The 20,786-nt window shown below is 43.8% G+C and overlaps 1 protein-coding gene across 2 annotated transcripts in view; it reads right to left on the bottom strand.

The window, feature by feature from the left end:
* PRCC (proline rich mitotic checkpoint control factor) overlaps positions 1-20,786 on the bottom strand; it is a 147,024-nt gene that overhangs the window by 6,846 nt on the left and 119,392 nt on the right. For both annotated transcript variants that reach the window (XM_085637337.1, XM_085637338.1), the window contains exon 6: positions 11,490-11,555. In XM_085637337.1, coding sequence (XP_085493463.1) covers positions 11,490-11,555 — 66 coding nt within the window. The remainder of the gene's footprint in view (positions 1-11,489; positions 11,556-20,786) is intronic.

Here is a 20,786-nt window from a genome sequence, read left to right as displayed (position 1 = left end):
TTCCTCATCTGGCAGTCAGAGCAGTTATTTCCCATACCCACGGTTTGCATTTTCTGAGATGCTTAGAACTGTGCCCTTGAAACCAATGCAAGTCCCAGGCATGCACAGCCTGGTCATCAATTATGTCATTTTAGATGTTGCTGTCATGTTATCAATGATGTCATAGACCACGTCGAGTGATGCAATATGAGCAGTAGTTAGCAGTGTATGGCGAGCGCATGAGTTATAGTTACTTTAGGGTACAAACTGTAGTTAATAGAGATTAACTATAACTGGTGAATTTCAGTGTTTGAGTTTGAAAAGTTAAGCTGTCACTGAAACTTACACCTAGCTATAACGATACAGCCCTCCTCCCTGATCATCTACTGGCCCGGAGACAAATCCCCCGGAATGTGTTTTTTTCTGGAGATGCGGGGGGTGGGGACCTCCCCCACCCCTCCCCACACCATTATGGGGCCCTGGGGACCTCATCCCCGGGGCCGAATGTGGGTGCCCACACTCGGCACCCACAACAATGTTGGGAAGCCCAAGGGCCCCACCGGACTCCATGTGCAACAAGTCGCCATTGATCCCACCCTGTAGGAGCAGGTGTTTTTGCATGCTCATACCGGACTATTTGAATCCCTCTACCTGCAATGGCGTGGGCAGGAAAAGAAATGTCTGCTCCCGCCCAATGGGAGCATTTTTGCAGGTCCTGCCGGGTGGGTGCAGACAAGTTTTCCCTGCTCGCGCACTCATGGGCAGAGAAACAGTGTCCAGGAGGGGCTCCACAGTGAAGCCAGCCCCAGGGAAGGGGCCTTAAGAGCTCGGGGAAGGGTGGTTGTGCCCCCCCCAAAAAGACCCAGGGGGGGGGGGGGGGTAATTCGCAGTTTGTCATTCCATGGAAGAACCAGCTTCCAGGGGAGACGTGGTGTGTGCCACAAAAGAATGAAAGCTGGCCGAAAAGTCACTGGGTGACCAGATACCACAAGTGCGGCAGCCAACATGGACCAGAACTTACCTTTGATGAACAAGATTGCTGCCTAGGACCAGTGCAAATCAGTTAAATTATGAAGGTTAATTTCTGTCTTGGGAATCCTAGAGATATAGGATTAAAATAAGGAAACAAGTACACTAGAACTAAGCCCTGAGGAAGTCCCAAGAAGGGACGAAACGCGTTGGCTACTTTTGGATAAACAGTTTTGCATTAACAAGAATAAAGGATTTCACTATCAACAACGCTCCTCTATATGTTTGATTAAGATCTATATAATGTGAATTTGAATCTATTTGATATACAACTTGTTATTTATATATTTATTTTATTTATTTATTTGTTTGTATAGCGCCTGAATCGACCCCCGAAGGGGTATCTCTGCACTTAGGACGGGCGGTAGAATACAAGGCTGAATTGCAACATCACAGATGGAAAAGAGCGGTTTTAAGCAGCTTTCTAAATTGTAGGTGGTCAGAACATTGTCTAAGATGCAGAGAAAGTTTGTTCCAGTACAGGGGACCGAGATGGGATAGAGCCTTCCCACCCAATCTGGCTTTCTTGACTCGAGGGACCACAAGAAGAGATTTGGATCCAGAGCGGAGGGACCTAGAAGGCAGATAAGGTGTGAATTTCTCGGAAAGATAGGCGGGGCCAAGGTTAAATAAAGCCTTGTGGATGGTACAACAGACTTTGAACTTGACCCGCTCACGTATAGGAAGCCAGTGCAGCTGGCAAAGAAGAGGGCAGGAAGCAGTCTTGGGAGGGGCATTAAGGACCAAACGTGCTGCCGTGTTCTGGACTACCTGCAGTCTGCTAAGTGAGACTTCATTAGCAGAAATCAACAAGCCATTGCAGTAGTCCAGACGGCTTAATATAAGTGCCTGAGTCAAGGTCTTCCGCATTGAGTCAGGAAGCAAAGGAAAGACTCGGTGTAGTAGGCCCATTGTATGAAAACAGGAACCGGCTGTCTGAGCGGCATGCTCCTGTAAGGTAAGAGCCTGATCAAGGTGAATACCTCGGTCTTTGACCAGGGATTTAGGCTCAGGGGGAACCCCAAGGTCAGCCAGCCACCAATCCAGAGTCCATAGTAGGGGAGCCTCCCCAAAGAGCAGAATCTCCGTCTTCCCAACATTGCATTGGAGGAAGTTACTCTTCATCCAGTTAGAGATAGCTCTCATACCAGAGGAGAAGGTCGCCTGTACTGTTGGAGTGAATTTGTGAAATGGGAAAAGCAGTTGTGCGTCATCGGCGTAAGAGATGGGAATGAAACCGCACACCCAAAGGAGGTCGGCCAAGGGAGCAACATAGATATTAAACAAGGCGGGGATCACGCAGGAGCCCTGGGGCACTCCCTTGGTTAATTCCATAGGCGCCGAGCGGTGCGGGCCAAGGATGAGGGTCTGCGAGCGAGAAGATAGAAAACTCGTCATCCACTGCAGAGCCGACCCTCTAAGTCCAGCCACCTTCAGTCTCCTGAGCAATATCTGGTGTGAAACCGTGTCGAACGCGGCTGATGGGTCCAACAGCACCAGAATCATAGATTGGCCCCTATCTAGAGCCATCCTGATGTTATCAGTGACTGCAAGCAGAGCTGATTCTGTGCTGTATTTGGGCCTGAAGCCTGACTGGGAGGAGTCAAGGCAACCAGCCTGTTCGACATGGTTAGAGAGGTGTTTATTTATGTGCTTCTCCAAAAGCCTGCTCAGGAAGGGAAGGAGTGAAATGGGGTGGAGATTAGAGAGGTCTGTTAGTGGAGCCTTGTTGTTCTTGCGGATAGGCAAGACCTGTGCTGCTTTCCATTCTAACGGAACATGACCCTCTCTCAGAGATTGAGAAACTGACATCTGATATTTCAAACTGATATCCCGAAACTCTGCCTTAATCAGGTTATATGACTAGAGAGAATCAATAATAGTGGGTGCTGATCTTTTTTGTTTCTAAATGTGTGAATAGTCTCCACTTATGGGTGATATGTAGGCTTTTTTCCCCGATCACAGCATCACTTTTGATATTATTCCCGCAGTGGGATAGGTGCAATATTCAAGGTCTAGGCCTCCTTTGGAAATCGATGACTGAAAAGGAGACTGCTCAATTAAAAGCAAATCCATCCTCGGGGTAGAAAGTTAAAACATAAGCAAAATGCCTTTTCAATGGAAAGTGAGGCTGAACAAGAGGCTCCAGTGACATCGGAAAACATAAAGCCGAAGGTAGAGTGGTTTGTGTCTCTAGAACCCTACGATGGCAATATAGAACCATTTCACACACGGTACCCAGTTATGGATATTTTATAGTATATGCTTATAATTTGGGGTAGTTAGCTTGAAAAATGTGTTTTCTTCAAAGTGCCGGTAAACATGGATACTAATTGGAATCATTATTTTTGGGTTTGGTTTACACTTCACAAATACATTGCTAATATAAATTGGGCAATAGCAAGGTCAGTGGATTTAAGAGATTCTTTGGCTGCGTCGTTTACCACACAATTATGGATTTACTGGATTTGCCACATAATTGCAAAATTTGCAGATTTCACCCGAAATTTTTCTTCTAGCTCAAATAGATTAACATAATACTACCAGAGAAGGTGTTGCATGATTTTCATTTTTTGGCCACAATGTAGATAACCTAGCCGCATAATTTGGTCCTCCACATTGCATAATCCTGGAAGCCCTGATGAAGTTAAAGCTTTGCATAGAGGTTTAAGAGATGTCATTATGATGACAAAATCCATATTTTGCATGTGACTATGAAATACTTTCCATATTCCAAGGTTCCTGTGATATATGGCTTTTTCCAAGGCTGTTTGTTTGCAATAAAAACATCAAAACAAGTATGCTAATCTCATCATTGGGTGTTGGTAAAATGAAATTGTAGGTCAGGTAAGAATTTTAAAAAAATGATGGACAATGTGGTTCTATAGATGAGATTTATTGACAACCTATTCCTAGTATGGGAAGGATAAATTGCTTGAAACATTTATAATTACATTGAATTACAGCACTTGTAATATACAACTGACCAGCTGTATCATTCCTGAGAGAATTGATTTTCTTGATGGCACAATATAATTAAGAACGAAACCTACACAAAAAGGCAACAAGCCACAACAGTGTCCTACATGTTAACAGCGCTCATGCAAAAACTAAAATGAAGAGTTTGTTATGGAAAACTATTGCGAGCACGGAAGAATTGTTGAGGACGTTTGATCCAGGAAGCAATGTGTATGATTCAAACATTCTATGAGAAAGTAAGTGGAATAAATAAATGCAGGTACTTCATGGAGTCTGATATGGCTCATCGACAAATCAAAAGAATATTGTGAAAGAATTGGAGTCTGCTCTGGGTAGATTAACATCTAGATCCACATTCCTGTATCGCGTATAAATGTCTGGCATAATTGGAGGATATACTAACTAGGAGTCTTATACCAGAGAAAGGAATGACAGCGCAGCAATTGCAGAATGCAGAGAGAAATGGATTTTGGAAATGTGGGGATGCAAGTCATGTGCTCACTGCATAAAAAGACTGAATATGAAATGTTTAATGATAAAAATAAGAAAAATGAATGGATCATCTGAGACACAGGCTAAGTGATTTATGTAACAATGCCCTTGCAAGACAAACAAGCATTGGCATAGCCAATAGGTCTCGCCTTTGGGACCTTAGAAGTGTTTAGCCATGCAACAGTTGCATAACTAAATACTTATAAGGTCCCAAAAGCGAGACCTATTAGCTATGCCAAGCGGCCGTGAAAGTGATCGCGAGCAAACATCAAAGTGGCCGTGCGGCCGCAAAAGTGAAAATAATAGCGGTCAAGCGCGGCACGCACACCCGCGCACTTGCACTGTAGCTCTAGGCTGGCCTGGTAGCACTTTTTGGAGCCCTCTCAAAAAGTCTCGCCAGACCAGCGCATGCGCTGGGTCAGGCAAGACCTAAAAATGGACAACCATGTTACTGAAATTGAGAATATTACAACACCTTTGAGCAATAAGGAATAATGATCTCAATTTTTCTATGGCAAAGCACTCCTGGAACAAACATTATAGAGGCCTTAGGACTTGATATATTATGGCATAAAACATACAAAGAAATATTTAACAGGGGAAACATTGGGGATTACAACGGAAAAAGAGTGAATTAAAACTCAGATCAGAAATGCCAAGAGTGAGTCACAACCTTGACGTAGAGATGTGCGTTTGTAATACATAAAAATACAGAAATCACAAAGGAGAGTAGTGGGGGTCCGGCTCAATAATTATCTTTGATCCATTAAAATGAGAGCAATGCAGAGATGCAAACATTATTAGGGCAGAAGCCTCATGAGTGAAATTGGAAAATGAGTCTCACTACCTTAAAGCTAACCACTTGCCTGAAAGCAGAATCCCATTCTTGATAAGAACCAAAAGGTTGGATTGCACAAAGCTCTAAGAAATGTATCACCACATTGACCTCAAACAGTTAAGAATATGATGTGAAGAATGCGACCGGGGGTGATGCCAAGAGCTCCACAATTGAATAAAACTAGCAATATACATTTATATGTATTCACTAAATGCAACAGTGATAGAAGGTGGATAATAATTGCATGACCCACGCATCAGTATTAGTAATATATACAAACTGGTGTCATCTACAATCCCTACGCGTATCAAATGCCCACGGTGTCTCAGGCACTTGGATACAAGCTGGTTAAAAACATGACCTACTACAATATTCTGTATAATGGTATTAACAAATATTTGGAAAAATGGGAACACCAGTCGTTTAAATCTCACTACTCAATAAAAACCAAAAAACAAGCGGTTGTTATTGATGGCTCAAATGGCACATTTGGACTTAAAAGAGGGGGTGATATTATGAACATGCAAGTAAACTATGTATAATAAAGCTAACAGGTACAAGTGAAAGTATCAAATTCAGCAAATAACGATGTAAACAAATATAGCCAGAAATGAGCACGATCCAGAATATAAACCAGAAATCATCTTTTGTGTGCAATGTTAATTACAAGTTATGGCGCACAAACATGAATAAAGGTGAGTAAACTAGACAATATAGGAGTGACTGAGTGAAGTTGACACACAGAGAGAACACTGTGGGAATATAGTGCTATTAATATAAAAATTTAGCCAATGATAGAAACACATCGGGCTAATCCACCTACAGTGTAATCAATAAGATGATCTACTGTATGTACAGAATGAAACAATAGTAGTAGAACAGAATAATCAGTGAATGAAGAATGTACATTCCTTTATCTTTACCACCCAGCAACTGACAGAAAACTTGCCACATGAATATAATTTTTTTTTTTTTTAACTTCTGCCAAATGTTGTGCGGATTTGTCACACAGTACCAAAATTATTAGCAATTTAACACTTCTTTGCCCATCCACTAGATGGATCGGCATGAACGTAAAAAAATCAAAGAGGAGGCAAAGTTGTTAGGTCTCTGCCGAATCTCACCCAGATCTATCAAACAGTGCCAAAGTTATTGTTGACTCAATAATATTTTTGAATCCTTCTCCTTTAACTTTGCCCCCCTTTAACGGATTGGCATAATGCTTCACGTACCAATATAAAAACATATGACTCTCGGACTGTCACACTTGGTGCAGATTCAGCACACGGTTTGAATTTATTAGTAAAAAAACATTTTTGCACACTTTTTAAATGAACACTTCCTGACGCTAGTGCACGATCTTAAAGAATACTAAAAGTAATCTCAACATACTAAGTGACTGACCCGTCGCATACATATTCGTCAAATGGTGGCAAAGTTATGAGCAAATCAAAAAATGGTTTTCAGCGAGGCATTAGATGGACGCCGGAATTCGAAGACCGTGTCTCCCTTTACGCGGATGATATCCTTCTGTATCTCACGTCTCCCCGGCAGTCGCTAATTGTATTGGTGGACGTGCTGAATTCTTTTGGCCGCAACTCTGGCCTGGTCATCAACTGGGCCAAGTCGTGCGTCTACGTCCTCTCGGGGGATGCCCCCCTGCTGCCGCGGGGTTGCCCAGCTCAGATTGTTACCCTGGGGTTCAAATATTTGGGAATCTTTATCTCACTGGACCCCGCGGTTCGCTATGAGCGAAACCTTCTGCCTCCCCTCCAGCGGTTGAAGGCCGACGTAGCGAGATGGCGACGACTTCCGCTCTCGCCGCTCGGACGGGCGGCATTGTTTAAAATGATGTCGCTGCCTCGTTTCTTGTATGCCTTACAAAATACCCTTGATGTCGTGCCGGCCCGTTATTTCCGGGAGGTGGAGGGTCTTCAGCGCCAACTGTTTTGGGACGGGCGGCCGCGGATTGCTCTCGCTAAGTTGACGCTCCCTTGGTATGATGGGGGGGTCGCCCTCCCCGATATTAAACGATACTACTGGGCGTCTCATTTGGCGGCGGTGAACCACGGGATATATGGTCCTGCCTTAAACCCGGCCTTTGAGATGGATAAACTCCTGCTTCCGGGTGGAGACTATAATAGGGCGCTGTACTCGGTGACCCAGGACATGCGGTTGACGGGACCCACGCGGGTGGCGGTGCACGTGTGGCACGCGGCGAATGCTGCGATGGGGTGGAGGGATCGCTTGACTCGGGCGACGCCGTTGTATGCTTCTGGGCGGTTGGGCTGTTTGTGGAGATCGAAAGGCTTTGAGAAATGGGATATGATTGGTATATGTAAGGTGGGTGATCTGTGGGCGAAAGGAGCTTTCAAAACGTTCGAAATGCTTAAAATTGAATACAAATTAAACGATAGAGAGTACTTCCGGTATGCTCAAGTCTACCATGCACTTCGTTCGGTCTTTCCGGATGCTACTGCTATCCCCGAGTATTCCCCACTGGAGGATAGAGTGTTGGATGGCTATGTGCCCGACAGCACTATTTTCCTGATTTATAAGAAACTCATTAACGATCGTGCGGACTTGCTGCTCCGTTTGAGGGAGGCGTGGACGGGCGATGGCTTGGAATTGGATGATGAGGACTGGGTATCGGCGGTGGCCTCCCCGAAAGAGGTGGCGATCCCGGCCCGCCTACGGTTTGTACAGCTGAAGATCCTCCGTAGAGTGTATGTCACAGGGCCCGGTTTGCTGCGTATGGGTTATTCGATGGATGGATTGTGTAAGCGTGGATGTGGCCTGCCGGGCACGTTTCTTCATATCTTGTGGGAATGTTCGGAGGTTGTGCGATTCTGGAACGGTATCCACACAGTAATGGAGGGGGTCACGCATGTGGCCCTGTTGCCAGAGGCTAGGAGGTGTTTGTTGAATGTCTGGGAACCGAATGATTGTAATGCGGCACAGACGCAGTGGGTGACCTTGGGGTACATGGTGGCTAAGCATAACATTGCACAGCTATGGGGCTCCCCGAGGCCGCCCACGATTGACGTATGGAAGGAGAATATGGACTGGTGTATGTTTAGGGAAAAGACAGCGTATGTGGCGAGAGGTAAGCCAGGGAAGTGGACTAGGGTATGGGGTCCGTGGAATCTATATCGGGGACGTATCTGCACCCCGCCTCTGCCATTAGAGGTCGATATTGCTCTGACCCCCTAGCCACGCGTTCCGCGGGAGGTCTTGAGGTGTGCTTCATGCTTTGTTTTCCCATTGCCCCCCTCTACAGCTTCCGGACAGGAACTGCTTTGGACACTATATGTTATTCCCCGTCCCGGGAAGAGCACGCTGCTACTTCGGACTCTCATTGCCTTGAGTGTGTTTTATATTTAATACAAAATGAAACTGTTGTTTTCAATTGCTCCTGGCCTGCGGCCACGGCCTGTTATATGTGCTTACGAACTGCCGGGCGCCTTGCCTATGGTTCGACGGACTGTGTGGCGTTATATTGCGGGCCCTCGGGCTCTATAGCGGCCGGCCCTGGTGGTTGTAGGCCCTTGTTTGTATTTTATTGTGTGCCAACGGTTTCGAATAAAAATTTTAATAAAAAAAATAAAAATGGCTTTCAACTGTTAAGATAAACAAAATTGTTAACATACACAGCACCTTTTTCAAATGCTAATATCTCAAAAACTACTGAAAGGGTTGACACCAAACCATCAAAAGCATACTTTCAAAGTAAAGGTGTACATTCATGCGACGTCTGGTGCAAATCCACGCAGTGGTTTGGGATGTTGGTGCAAGCAAAATTTTCTATACAAGATGAATGGCAACACACATCCTTTTTACACCATCTACCTCTCTACCTTTCTCCCCCTGCACGGAACCGGATGGAAGGTGGCATGAGGACTATAGTTGACTACCTCTCTCGAGCAAGTGACATTTTTGGTGTACATGTGTTTATAGGAACCAAAGATCTAAGCAAATCAAAAAATGCCTTTTATATGGCAATTGCGGATGAACCATAACTAAGCAGTGACAAATGTGTTATATATAAAGTATAGCTTCACTCTGCGAAAAAGTTAAAGGTAGGGCATGTTGGAAAACAACACATGTAGATGCTACCTTTCTCTTCGTCCTTACTGAATATACAGTATTAACTTAATCCTTATCATCCATGTCCTCAGAGGTTGGTGGGGCAAGAGGTGTATTGATTCTTCTGTGAGATGGCGCCTTTGTAGATGGAAGAGATGGTGGAGGTGTCAATGGTAAGAGTGCAGATGGTGGAAGGATGGTACATCAGGTATTGCTGGCTCTGGCAGGTGACCCACAGAGTTCTGTGGTAGCAGCAGTTGAAAAGTGAACATCAACTGCTGTAATGTGGAAAGAAATCCGATAGGTACCGGCACAACTTCTGGCTCTCTATTGTTTCGAGGAGGTACATAGGATTGTTAGTGGTAAAATCTTGACATTCACATTCTTGGTAAGATTGTTCCTCTTTCATGATTGCCTCAAAATTCGGGACATATTGTACAACCAATCACATTGGACTGTATGCATTGTCTGAAGCAAAGTCCCTGATATTCTCTTCCAGCTCCGAGCCCAGAATTTTTTATGGTAAAGTTGCTGTCACCTAAAATAGTAATAAGGTAGGTACAGTAAGAACTGTCACTGTCGTAGACACTGCAGTCAATGTCGCAGTTAAAAGCGTTCATGTCACAGGGGCCATCACCAGCATTGGAGTATTCATCGACATTAAAATTTCAGGTTGGTTCGTCACCGACAGTAAAACTTCTTTCTTAGATGAAGGTTGCTCATCATAGGAATGTTTTTAAACAGACAGAATCTTCTATCCTGCAGTGTTTTCCTCAGTGAACCTCAGGTAATCTAGGAGGAGGTGACTGAAAGGGCTTTATGAAATAGATCGAATTCAGGAAAACAAACTTGTCTCCTTTTTTGGGGTGTCTTCAAGGAGATGCTTAATGGGGCGCACTTCACAGTATCTTCCCCATAGGAGGCATCCCCTTAGAAGCAGGGAATTTTTGTTTCCCCAGTAAATATACTGCCAAACTCCTCTCTCGGTCTGTTAGGGTTTTTGTTGGAAATGTCTTACATATATTACAGCGCGAAACCTTGTGTGTGGTGTAAATGCAGTAAATACACTGTGAGGATCATAGGTGTAAATCAACTTCTGTCCACAGGTTGGAACTGGATTTCAAGGGGGATTTTTACTGACAGTTGACAGAATAAAGGAATTAAGATCTCTATGACCCAGGAATTTGTATTTTCATCAAATCAACACACAGCACTGTGGTAGCTGAAGATATGACTGGTTCAGTCCCAGGGTACACCAAGAAAGCGTAGACCAAGAAAGCAACAGGTTTAAGGCCAGTCAAAGGCTAGAGCAGAGTTCCGCCTCGTGACTTCCTCACATATGTCAGAAATCTGAGCTATGGTGGCCTCTAAAGGTAATAGGAGATCTGGCACTTCCACCTCATTGGCTGAAGGTTGGGCTGATTTAATGTGTTCTGGCTTGGCGCTGAAAGCGGGCTTGCTCCTACCTTAAGAAGCCCGAAAGATGACAGGATGTACAATGCTAGGCAAGTAAACAAGAATAAGCTATTAATTTGGAAGGCGAAAAAAAGTTTTAAATGGAGTATGTCGTATTTATACTTAATGCCGGAACTGTGGGTGCCCAGGAGTCCAAGCCCCGCCTCTAATTTAATAGAAACTATGCTAGTTAAATAGATCAAGAGTGAGGCTTCAACTCAAAGAAGTTGTCAATTCTAGACACACAAGTGAGAGACAATAGCCTAGCAAAAAGCTTAGTAACTTGTGGAAAAGACAGGTACCTGCACACACTCCTGTGATTTTAGTAATTCCCCAATGAATTTGATGTTCTCACAATCAATCAGAGTTCATAAGGGAAATGCAGGTGGACACGTTATTCAGTGAAACACAGGAATAAAAACCTTTCTCAAAGACATATTCTCAGTTAAAGGCATTTCTATCACTTGCAACAAAAACATCTCTTTCAGTCAGGAAGAGAAGAAAAACACTTGACACTTAATGCAGGGTTAGCATGGACTAGAACCCTTTAATCCCCAAACATCTGGCAAGGCCAGAGGGAATGATGAAATTCCAGCCACCTGATGTGAAGCAAACTTGAATGACAACTCACCTGATGGATCAAGTACGTGATCTGGTGCTTCCTTCTCTGTTGCCCAGTGGGTTGATCTCCTTTTTTCTAAAGAAAAAAAGAACAAAACAAAATATTTATTTACAGGCATATCAGCTGGGCATTTATCTAAAGTAACATTTCTGGTTTTACAGGACAAACCTCATTCAAACCTGCTAGCCAGAGGGAGACAGTATTTAAAAAATATATATACTAAACAGTTTGTAGTCCAATGAACATAATGAAGTAACAGCAAAAGTTCACACATATTGCATTTTTTGGCAAGCTTAGTCAGCTACTGCGGGACTTTGTCTGGGGTAGTGCCCGGCACAGGCTGGCGCTCGCGAAGTTGTATTTACCAACAGACAGAGGTGGTCTAGCCGCCCCTTGCTTTGAGCACTACTACCTGGCTGCTCAACTACAATGGGTGGCCCGCTGGCTCGCTGATAAGGGCAGGGATGACACGGCCTCGGGGTTGGCACCCTACACACTGGAACAATTAACCAGCTCCTTCCATCCCCTTCACAGGGTCGCGCGCCCGCTGCCACTCCTCCTGGAAGTGGCGCACAGGTGTTTTCGGAGGGCCTTGTTCCTCACGCATGCTGTTATCCCGTATGCGCCGGCGATACCACTTGAGGGCTCCCCTGGTGGAGGAGGGGTGCTCACGGCCCACATGCTGGCAGACTGGTGGGGGGCCGATGTGCGCACGTTGGGAGACCTCTACCGGGAGGGTGAGCTTGTGCCGTACGAGACCCTGGTATCGGAGGACGGGCTCCCGCCCGGGGGGTTCCTGACACACCGCTCGCTGATGGCGAGCATGACTGCCCAGTGGGGAGATATGACCTCGGAACCCGCCCTGCATCTGACCATGCAATACTTGCATGTCATGGGGAGAGGAGGGCACTTGATACGCTGGTTCGCAGCCTCACTGAGGGAGCTGTCGTCCGTCAGCCTGGACCGCCTCCGCGCTAAGTGGGATCTGGACCTGGGTAGACCGCTAGAGAACAAGGAGTGGGAAAGGATACTCAAGGGCCCGGTGCGTATACCCCGAAACTTGCGATTCCGCCAAATCCAGTTATTTATTGTGCACAGAGCTTACCTCACGCCGGAGTTAATCAATCGGTACTTTCACCGCACAGATGCAGTGTGCCCTAGGTGTGGAGAGCCGGGGGCGGGTTTCCTGCACATGCTGTGGAGCTGCTCACGGTTGGGTGTCTACTGGAGATCGGTCAGTGGGCTGCTGCTAGAGAGTGTGGGTCGTAGCATCCCATTCGACTGGCCCGAACACATATTGCACCACTTTAAGCGACCGCGCAAAGATAAGGTGACGTTGCGGTTCATTGACCTGGGGCTGGTGGTGGCGGCACGACTCATCACGAAACGGTGGAAAGCGCATGACCCGCCGCGCGTGCAGGCTTGGATTGCCTCGTTTCAGGCATGGGCCGGGGCTGAGGGGATCGCCATCCAGAGGGAGGAAACACTGGGCCTGCGGAGGGAACCCATGGCGGACCACTGGAAGCAGCTGCTGGGGAAGCTCAGACACCTGGGTGCGGAGGGCGATGCGGAGTTGCAGGGGGCGGCAGACGGCGCCGGCGCGGGTGGATCGGGGGATGCTCCCCTGCAGTGCTGACATGCCCCGGCTACTTCCTGCCTCCCTTGGCGCCACGACACCCACACTTGCATAGCGCCGATCACGGCCGGGGCGCACACGCACACACACACGGGGGTTCCCGGGTGGGGGCGTGGAGGGGCGGGGGGACTAGACGACAACCGGGAGGGTATTGGGCCTGTCTGTACAGTTTATGCTGCCATTGTTAAGGTTTTGTTCTGTATAATCTTTGGGCCTGGCGGGTATTTTGCCTGTTCTTCACTATCTGAATGAGGCGGGTAGCGCCCACGCATAGTCACGGAACCCAGTTGAGGTACGGTTAATACTGTTACTCCTGTTGAGACCAATACGAGACTGTCAAAGAGACTGTGGTTGGCTCCGCTGAGGGCAGTGCTCGCACGCAAGACTGATTGCAAGTCCTGGCGCAGTGGTTGTGGGTTCTGTTGCGGGGTGCTCCCTTGCCTATGTTATCAACTCTCTGCTTACCTATTGTGTCACATGCCAAAGAATGTTTTTGTTTTCTTTAAAACAATAAAAAAAGATTTCAAAAAAAAAAAGTTCACACATATTGCATAAGGTTAAAGAAATCAATTAGGAAAATATTCTTCCCCAATACGGAGAGTGTGTATATATATATATAGGTAGTTATAGTTAGGACCCTGTTTCCATAGGAAAATCGCAACATTCTATTTTGAATAACTTTGGCGCCGGTCGACGAATCCTCGCGAAATTTTCAAAATAGGTGGGGCGCTACGCTCCGCTCCTACCCTGAAAGTCTCGGGGGGATTCGTCAAGCGGGGGCTGAGATAAAAGGGGGGTCCCAAAACGCGTTTTTCCCATGCATTTTTCCATAGGACCTTTAGACACAGCTACAGCCCGAACGGCTGAACAGAGTTCCTTGAAAGAGGTAGTCTACAGGTCAAGGAAGTGCCTTTTGTAGGTTTGGTGTAAATCTGTTCAGTAGATTCTGAGAAAATAGACTTTAAATCAATATATATATCTGAGCCAGCTTACGGTGCGCTTACGGTGCGCTTACCGTACGCGTACGGAGACGTGCGCGAGCGCGATTCTGATTGGCTGTTCGATCTAAGTAAACATTCGAATCGGTTGAAACCAGGAAGCGGCGGCCGCTATTTTCTCTCTCGCACTCTGAGGGGGGCAGCAAAAACAAAGACAAAAAACATCTAAAGGGGCAGTATATTCAGTTCTTAACCACCCAGCATTGATATAGGTGTCCCCAAACAACCCCCAAGGCCAAAAAAACAATTTTATTTTTTTTCGAAAAATCGCAGATTACGCTTACCGTACGCGTACGGTTAAAATTATTAAAAAAAAAAAAATTATCCACACTATCCCCACCCCGTGTGCAAATGGTGCCCGAAGGGCACCATTTGAGCATGGCATATCATTTAATGAAAACTACAAATGAATACCTTTCACAACGATGCGCATAGTATGTCCCCCATGTGCGCACGGTGCGCGAAGCGCATCGTGCGTACATGGCCCATCCCGCGTAACGTGGGCACGCGGTGCGCGCAGCGCACCGCGTGACCACCGTGCGTGCACGGCACTAACTGCGTAAAGTGGGCGCGCAGTGCGCGAAGCGCACCGCGTGCTCACTGTGCACTCACGGTGCGCGAAGCGCACCGTGCGCGCACGGAACGAACTGCGTTAACTGGGCGCGCACGCCACGAATGGCGTAAAGTAACTTAGCATTTAAAAAACCGTACAAATTCACTGAAAAAACCATAGGTTTCACACACGTTATAGTTAGGAATTAGCATTTAAAAAACCTTGCAAATTCACTGAAAAAACCATAGGTTTCACACAAGTTATAGTTAGCTGTACATTTCACTCGTAAAAAACCAATGAAATTCCCCCGTTATAGTTAGTGCAGGCAACTATAACTCACGCGACCGCAATCCTCTGCTGATGACATATGTGTCTTTATGAAAAAAAAATATTTGTAATATATGTATAGCTAAAATTTAATGGAAGAAGACATGGGCAAATAAGTGTCTAAATACAGTATTAGCATCAGCAGAGGATTGCGGTCGCGTGAGTTATAGTTGCCTGCACTAACTATAACGGGGGAATTTCATTGGTTTTTTACGAGTGAAATGTACAGCTAACTATAACTTGTGTGAAACCTATGGTTTTTTCAGTGAATATATATATATATATATTCACTTAAAAAACCATAGGTTTCACACATGTTATAGTTAGGTGGACATTTCACTCGTAAAAAAACAATGAAATTGCACCGTTAGAGTTAGTTCAGATAACTATAACTCACGCGCCCGCAATCCACTGCTGATGACATCACATATTATATCACTCATGACATGGTCAGTGGCATCACTCATGACATCACTGATGACATCATCCTTGTGATAGAGTGGGGGCCGCGCGAGTTATAGTTATCTGAACTAACTATAACAGGGGAATTTCATTGGGTTTTTACGAGTGAAATATCCACCTAACTATAACATGTGTGAAACCTATGGTTTTTTAAAATGAATTTGCAAGGTTTTTTAAATGCTAATTCCTAACTATAACGTGTGTGAAACCTATGGTTTTTTCAGTGAATTTGTACGATTTTTTAAATGCTAAGTTATGTATGTATTTTTATTTTTTTTATATATTTATTTTACAATAAACTACGTATTAAAAATTTTTATTCCAAATAGAATGTTGCGGATTTCCTATGGAAACACGGTCCTAACTATAACTATCTACTGGCGACCGCCAGTAGATAATATATATATATATATATATATATATATATATATATATATATATATATGCCATTACTTTTGCACTAACCGTATTGGACATGGGCAGCTACTAGTATATTTATCTAGAACTGAAGCAAAAATATTTGTATACACTTGGCATTTAAGCCACAAAATTTGGTATAAGTTATTAACATTGTAAATAGATGGTTCGTTTTTATTGACTTATTTATTTATTGTTTTAAATCTTCAAAACAGAGAAATTTGCACAACAATACGGGCTGATCCTATATTTTTCATTGATTAGATCATGTTTTGCACTTTGCACTTTACTACTTGAATAGAGGAGTGTTTTTTCTATGTTTACAACACCAGAGGTCATATGTCTATGATCTTGCACTTTGAACTCGATGTGCCTGCTATTTATTGGATCTGATTACAAGCTCACGTTGTCATGTGATCAAGGCTCTGCTGAGCCGAAACGTTATGACGGCAACCTAAACGAAATGAATATAGCACTTTAACGAAGGTCCGTGTCCGCTTGTGATTTTGGATATCGATGTTCATCGTCATCCTGGTGCACCAGTGGTATTTGGAGATATATATATATATATTCCACCGTTATATTTAGTTCAGATAACTATAACTCTAAGTTTTAAAATACTTTGTTGTCTTCCCACGGACTACCCCATTACATATCTGGTCTACACACCCATTCGAGGAAAGCATCCCATATCAAATTGACCTTGTCATCAAATCGAAAGGTCAAAGACATCTGAGGAACAAAACCTATCTATTTCTCAAAGCACCTAATTTCAAACCCCTTAAAGCACTGATATACTTTTCACTGACACATCAGCATCCTTCCGGTAGTCTCTCAGTTGCAGAACTACAACTGCATCCACCATCCAGGAAAGAACTGAAATGCATTTCTTCTGCCTACCTGTAAATGATCCAGTCCTTGCCTTGCTCAAGGCGTTCTTCACCCAACACAATGCCAGTTGAAGTTAACCTAACCATGTGGGGTCTAGTTCTGTACAATATAGGAAACCAGAGATATAGTTCTGCTGTCTGAAAGCTAACGTTTGTTGCCTTGAAGGTTGATAAACCAAAACCTTGTTACAAAAGTTTTATAATGTTTTAATGGCATAGAGGTAATTACAATTCAGGGTAAAGTAACCCCCAAATGTCCTCACTGAAGAACAATACCTGCTGGCATTTGTCTCTCTTTTCAACCTGAATCTTCCCTCTATTTCTACAAGGTTATCCCAATTCAGTTTAAAGTCAAACATGTGTATCCTCTTCTGTATTTTTGGGGAAATTACTTTCCTCTGGTATCTTTTGAGTAAATTTCAGTGTAGTGCATGAACCAGTCAGTTCAAACTCAGGTAACAAACGGGAAATGGCCTTTACAGCGAGCTTTGTGCCTTTACCACACATTTTTGCAACTTTTACCACATATACGCCTTTACAACACATACCTTTACCACACATTTACGGTAAGCTGGGGATTTGGGGGTGTCTCCTCCACAAGTAAATTATTTGAGATATATATATATATATATATATTCACTGAAAAAACCATAGGTTTCACACAAGTTATAGTTAGCTGTACATTTCACTCGTAAAAAACCAATGAAATTCCCCCGTTATAGTTAGTGCAGGCAACTATAACTCACGCGACCGCAATCTTCTGCTGATGCTAATACTGTATTTAGACACTTATTTGCCCATGTCTTCTTCCATTAAATTTTAGCTATACATATATTACAAATATTTTTTTTTCATAAAGACACATATGTCATCAGCAGAGGATTGCGGTCGCGTGAGTTATAGTTGCCTGCACTAACTATAACGGGGGAATTTCATTGGTTTTTTACGAGTGAAATGTACAGCTAACTATAACTTGTGTGAAACCTATGGTTTTTTCAGTGAATTTGCAAGGTTTTTTAAATGCTAATTCCTAACTATAACGTGTGTGAAACCTATGGTTTTTTCAGTGAATTTGTACGGTTTTTTAAATGCTAAGTTACTTTACGCCATTCGTGGCGTGCACGCCCAGTTAACGCAGTTCGTTCCGTGCGCGCACCGTGCGCGCACAGTGAGCACGCGGTGCGCTTTGCGCACCGCGTGCCCACTTTACGCAGTTAGTGCCGTGCACGCACGGTGGTCACGCGGTGCGCTGCGCGCACCGCGTGCCCACGTTACGCGGGATGGGCCATGTACGCACGATGCGCTTCGCGCACCGTGCGCACATGGGGGACATATTATGCGCTTCGTTGTGAATGGTATTCATTTATACTTTCAATGATTAAATATGCCATGCAAAAATGGTGCCCTTCGGGCACCATTTGCACGCGGGGTGGGGATAGTGTGGATAATTTCTTTTTTTTTAATAATTTTAACCGTATGCGTACGGTAAGCGTAATCGGCGATTTTTCGAAAAAAATATAAAAAAAATTTTGGGGCCTTGGGGGTTGTTTGGGGACACCTATATCGATGCTGGGTGGTTAAGAACTGAATATACTGCCCCTTTAGATGTTTTTTGTCTTTGTTTTTGCTGCCCCCCTCAGAGTGCGAGAGAGAAAATGGCGGCCGCCGCTTCCTGGTTTCGACGGATTCGAATGTTTACTTAGATCGAACAGCAAATCAGAATCGCGCTCGCGCACGTCACCGTACGCGTACGGTAAGCGTACGGTAAGCGCACCGTAAGCGCACCGTAAGCTGGCTCAGATATATATATATTGATTTAAAGGCTATTTTCTCAGAATCTACTGAACAGATTTACACCAAACCTACAAAAGGCACTTCCTTGACCTGTAGACTACCTCTCTGCCAAATTTCAAGGAACTCTGTTCAGCCGTTCGGGCTGTAGCTGTGTCTAAAGGTCCTATGGAAAAATGCATGGGAAAAACGCGTTTTGGGACCCCCCTTTTATCTCAGCCCCCGCTTGACGAATCCCCCCCGAGACTTTCAGGGTAGGAGCGGAGCGGAGCGCCCCACCTATTTTGAAAATTTGGCGAGGATTCGTCGACCGGCGCCAAAGTTATTCAAAATAGAATGTTGCGGTTTTCCTATGGAAACAGGGTCCTAACTATAACTACCTACTGGCGACCGCCAGTAGGTAATATATATATATATATATATATATATATATATATATATATATATATATATATATATATATATATATTTCAACAAATCCTTCTGGATCCTTGGAAGGAAAACGAAGCCGTGTGTGGTCCTTCAAAATCTTTATTCCGCCACTTCTGTCAAACGCGTTTCGAGTGCCACGCACTCTTGTTCACTGACAAATGCAATCAAAGCAAGCGGCCATTTTTACATCGTTACCCACGTGATTAAATTAAACTACACAAAAAGTGCATTAGAAGACAGACTTGTAGTTCTTTGGTGAAACTGTTACATGTAAGCAGCACGTGGTAGGTGACAAACACGCATTAATTTAAATTCATTCAATATTGAATAAAACAAGCGTGAAACAACTGCATAAAATATATACAAACTTTTCTTTTCGATACAGCTATATACACTGTGAATTAAATATTAAATATATATAAATATTAAATATTTTAAAAGCCTCTGTTGATTGTCAATGTAGCCCCAGTGGGCTTACGTCTCCAAGATTATACCTCTTATGCTGCTAGTTATTGTTGCCCCAGTGGGCCTTTAACCATCGTGAATGTAATCATTTTTAAATTACAAGTCATGAATTCATCTAAAAACCCATTATTAAAACCCAACTTTAAAACTGATAATGAAAAAAATATCACATTATTCAGACTAGATGAGTGTACAGATCTTCTTCTATATTCAGACCGTCTGGTTGTTTGGAATTGAGTTCAACAATATAACGTGACTCTAATTTTCTAAAATCCTTTCACGGTTCCCTCCTCTTACATTTTTTGGCACCGCATCGATTACAAAGTATGATAATCCTTTAACATCTTTTTTGTGGAATTTCTCAAAATGTCTGGCGACTGGATATGTCTGATCGCCATTCTTGATGGCCCTGAGGTGTTGTAAAATTCTCTTATGCACCTCCAAGATTGTGCTGCCTACGTACCTCAGGCCACAAGGGCACTGAAGCACGTAGACAGCAAAATCTGTTTTACAGGTGTACTTGCCTCTAATTTTCTTAGAGTGTTTACTAAAGCCTGGTTTATATCTTTCTGTATTAACGCCATGTGTGCAAGCTTTGCACTTAGGGCATTTTACAAATCCCTTGCGTCTTGTAAGCCATGTCGTTTTTTGTTGTGGTTTGCTCATAGTATTTTTCACCAGGGCTTGTGTAAAAGATTTCACTTTGCGGAATGTAATCTGGGGTCTCCTCGTGACAGATTTACCTAAAATGGGGTCATTCTTTATTAAGTGCCAATGTTTATTGCAGATGTTCCTTAGTTTTTCATGCTGAATGCTGTAGGAAGTCACAAATCTACACTCCTTGTTTATTTCTTTTTCATTTTTTTGTTTTGCTTTTTTATTATTAAACAAGATTTCTTCTCTTTTCTTTTCATTGGTTCTACGCATTGCATCATCAACCCAATTATCAGGATACCCTCTAGCTTTGAACCGTTTTTTTAAGATTTTCATTTCTTTTTCCAATTCCTGTTCACTACTACAATTCCGTTTAGTTCTTAAGCATTCCCCATAGGGGATGCTCCTTTTTAATTTTACCGGGTGGAAGCTTTTGGCATGTAGAATTGTATTGCTGGATGTGGGTTTCCTGTAAAGTTTGGTTTGTATTTTCCCATCCTCTATAAACACTGTTACATCTAGAAAGTTGACACTCGTCCGGCTAATTTCACTAGTAAAACTTAAATTGAGGTCATTTGTTTGGAGATTATTTATGAAAGATTTCGCTTGACTTTCAGTACCTTTCCACACTACAAATAGGTCGTCTATGTACCTGCTCCAATGCATGATGTTTTCTTCCCA

The sequence above is a fragment of the Triturus cristatus genome, chromosome 12 (assembly GCF_964204655.1).
Source record: "Triturus cristatus chromosome 12, aTriCri1.1, whole genome shotgun sequence".
NCBI lineage: Eukaryota > Metazoa > Chordata > Amphibia > Caudata > Salamandridae > Triturus > Triturus cristatus.
The sequence above is the reverse complement of the archived record's forward strand: the minus strand, read 5'-3'. Positions and strand labels throughout refer to the sequence as shown.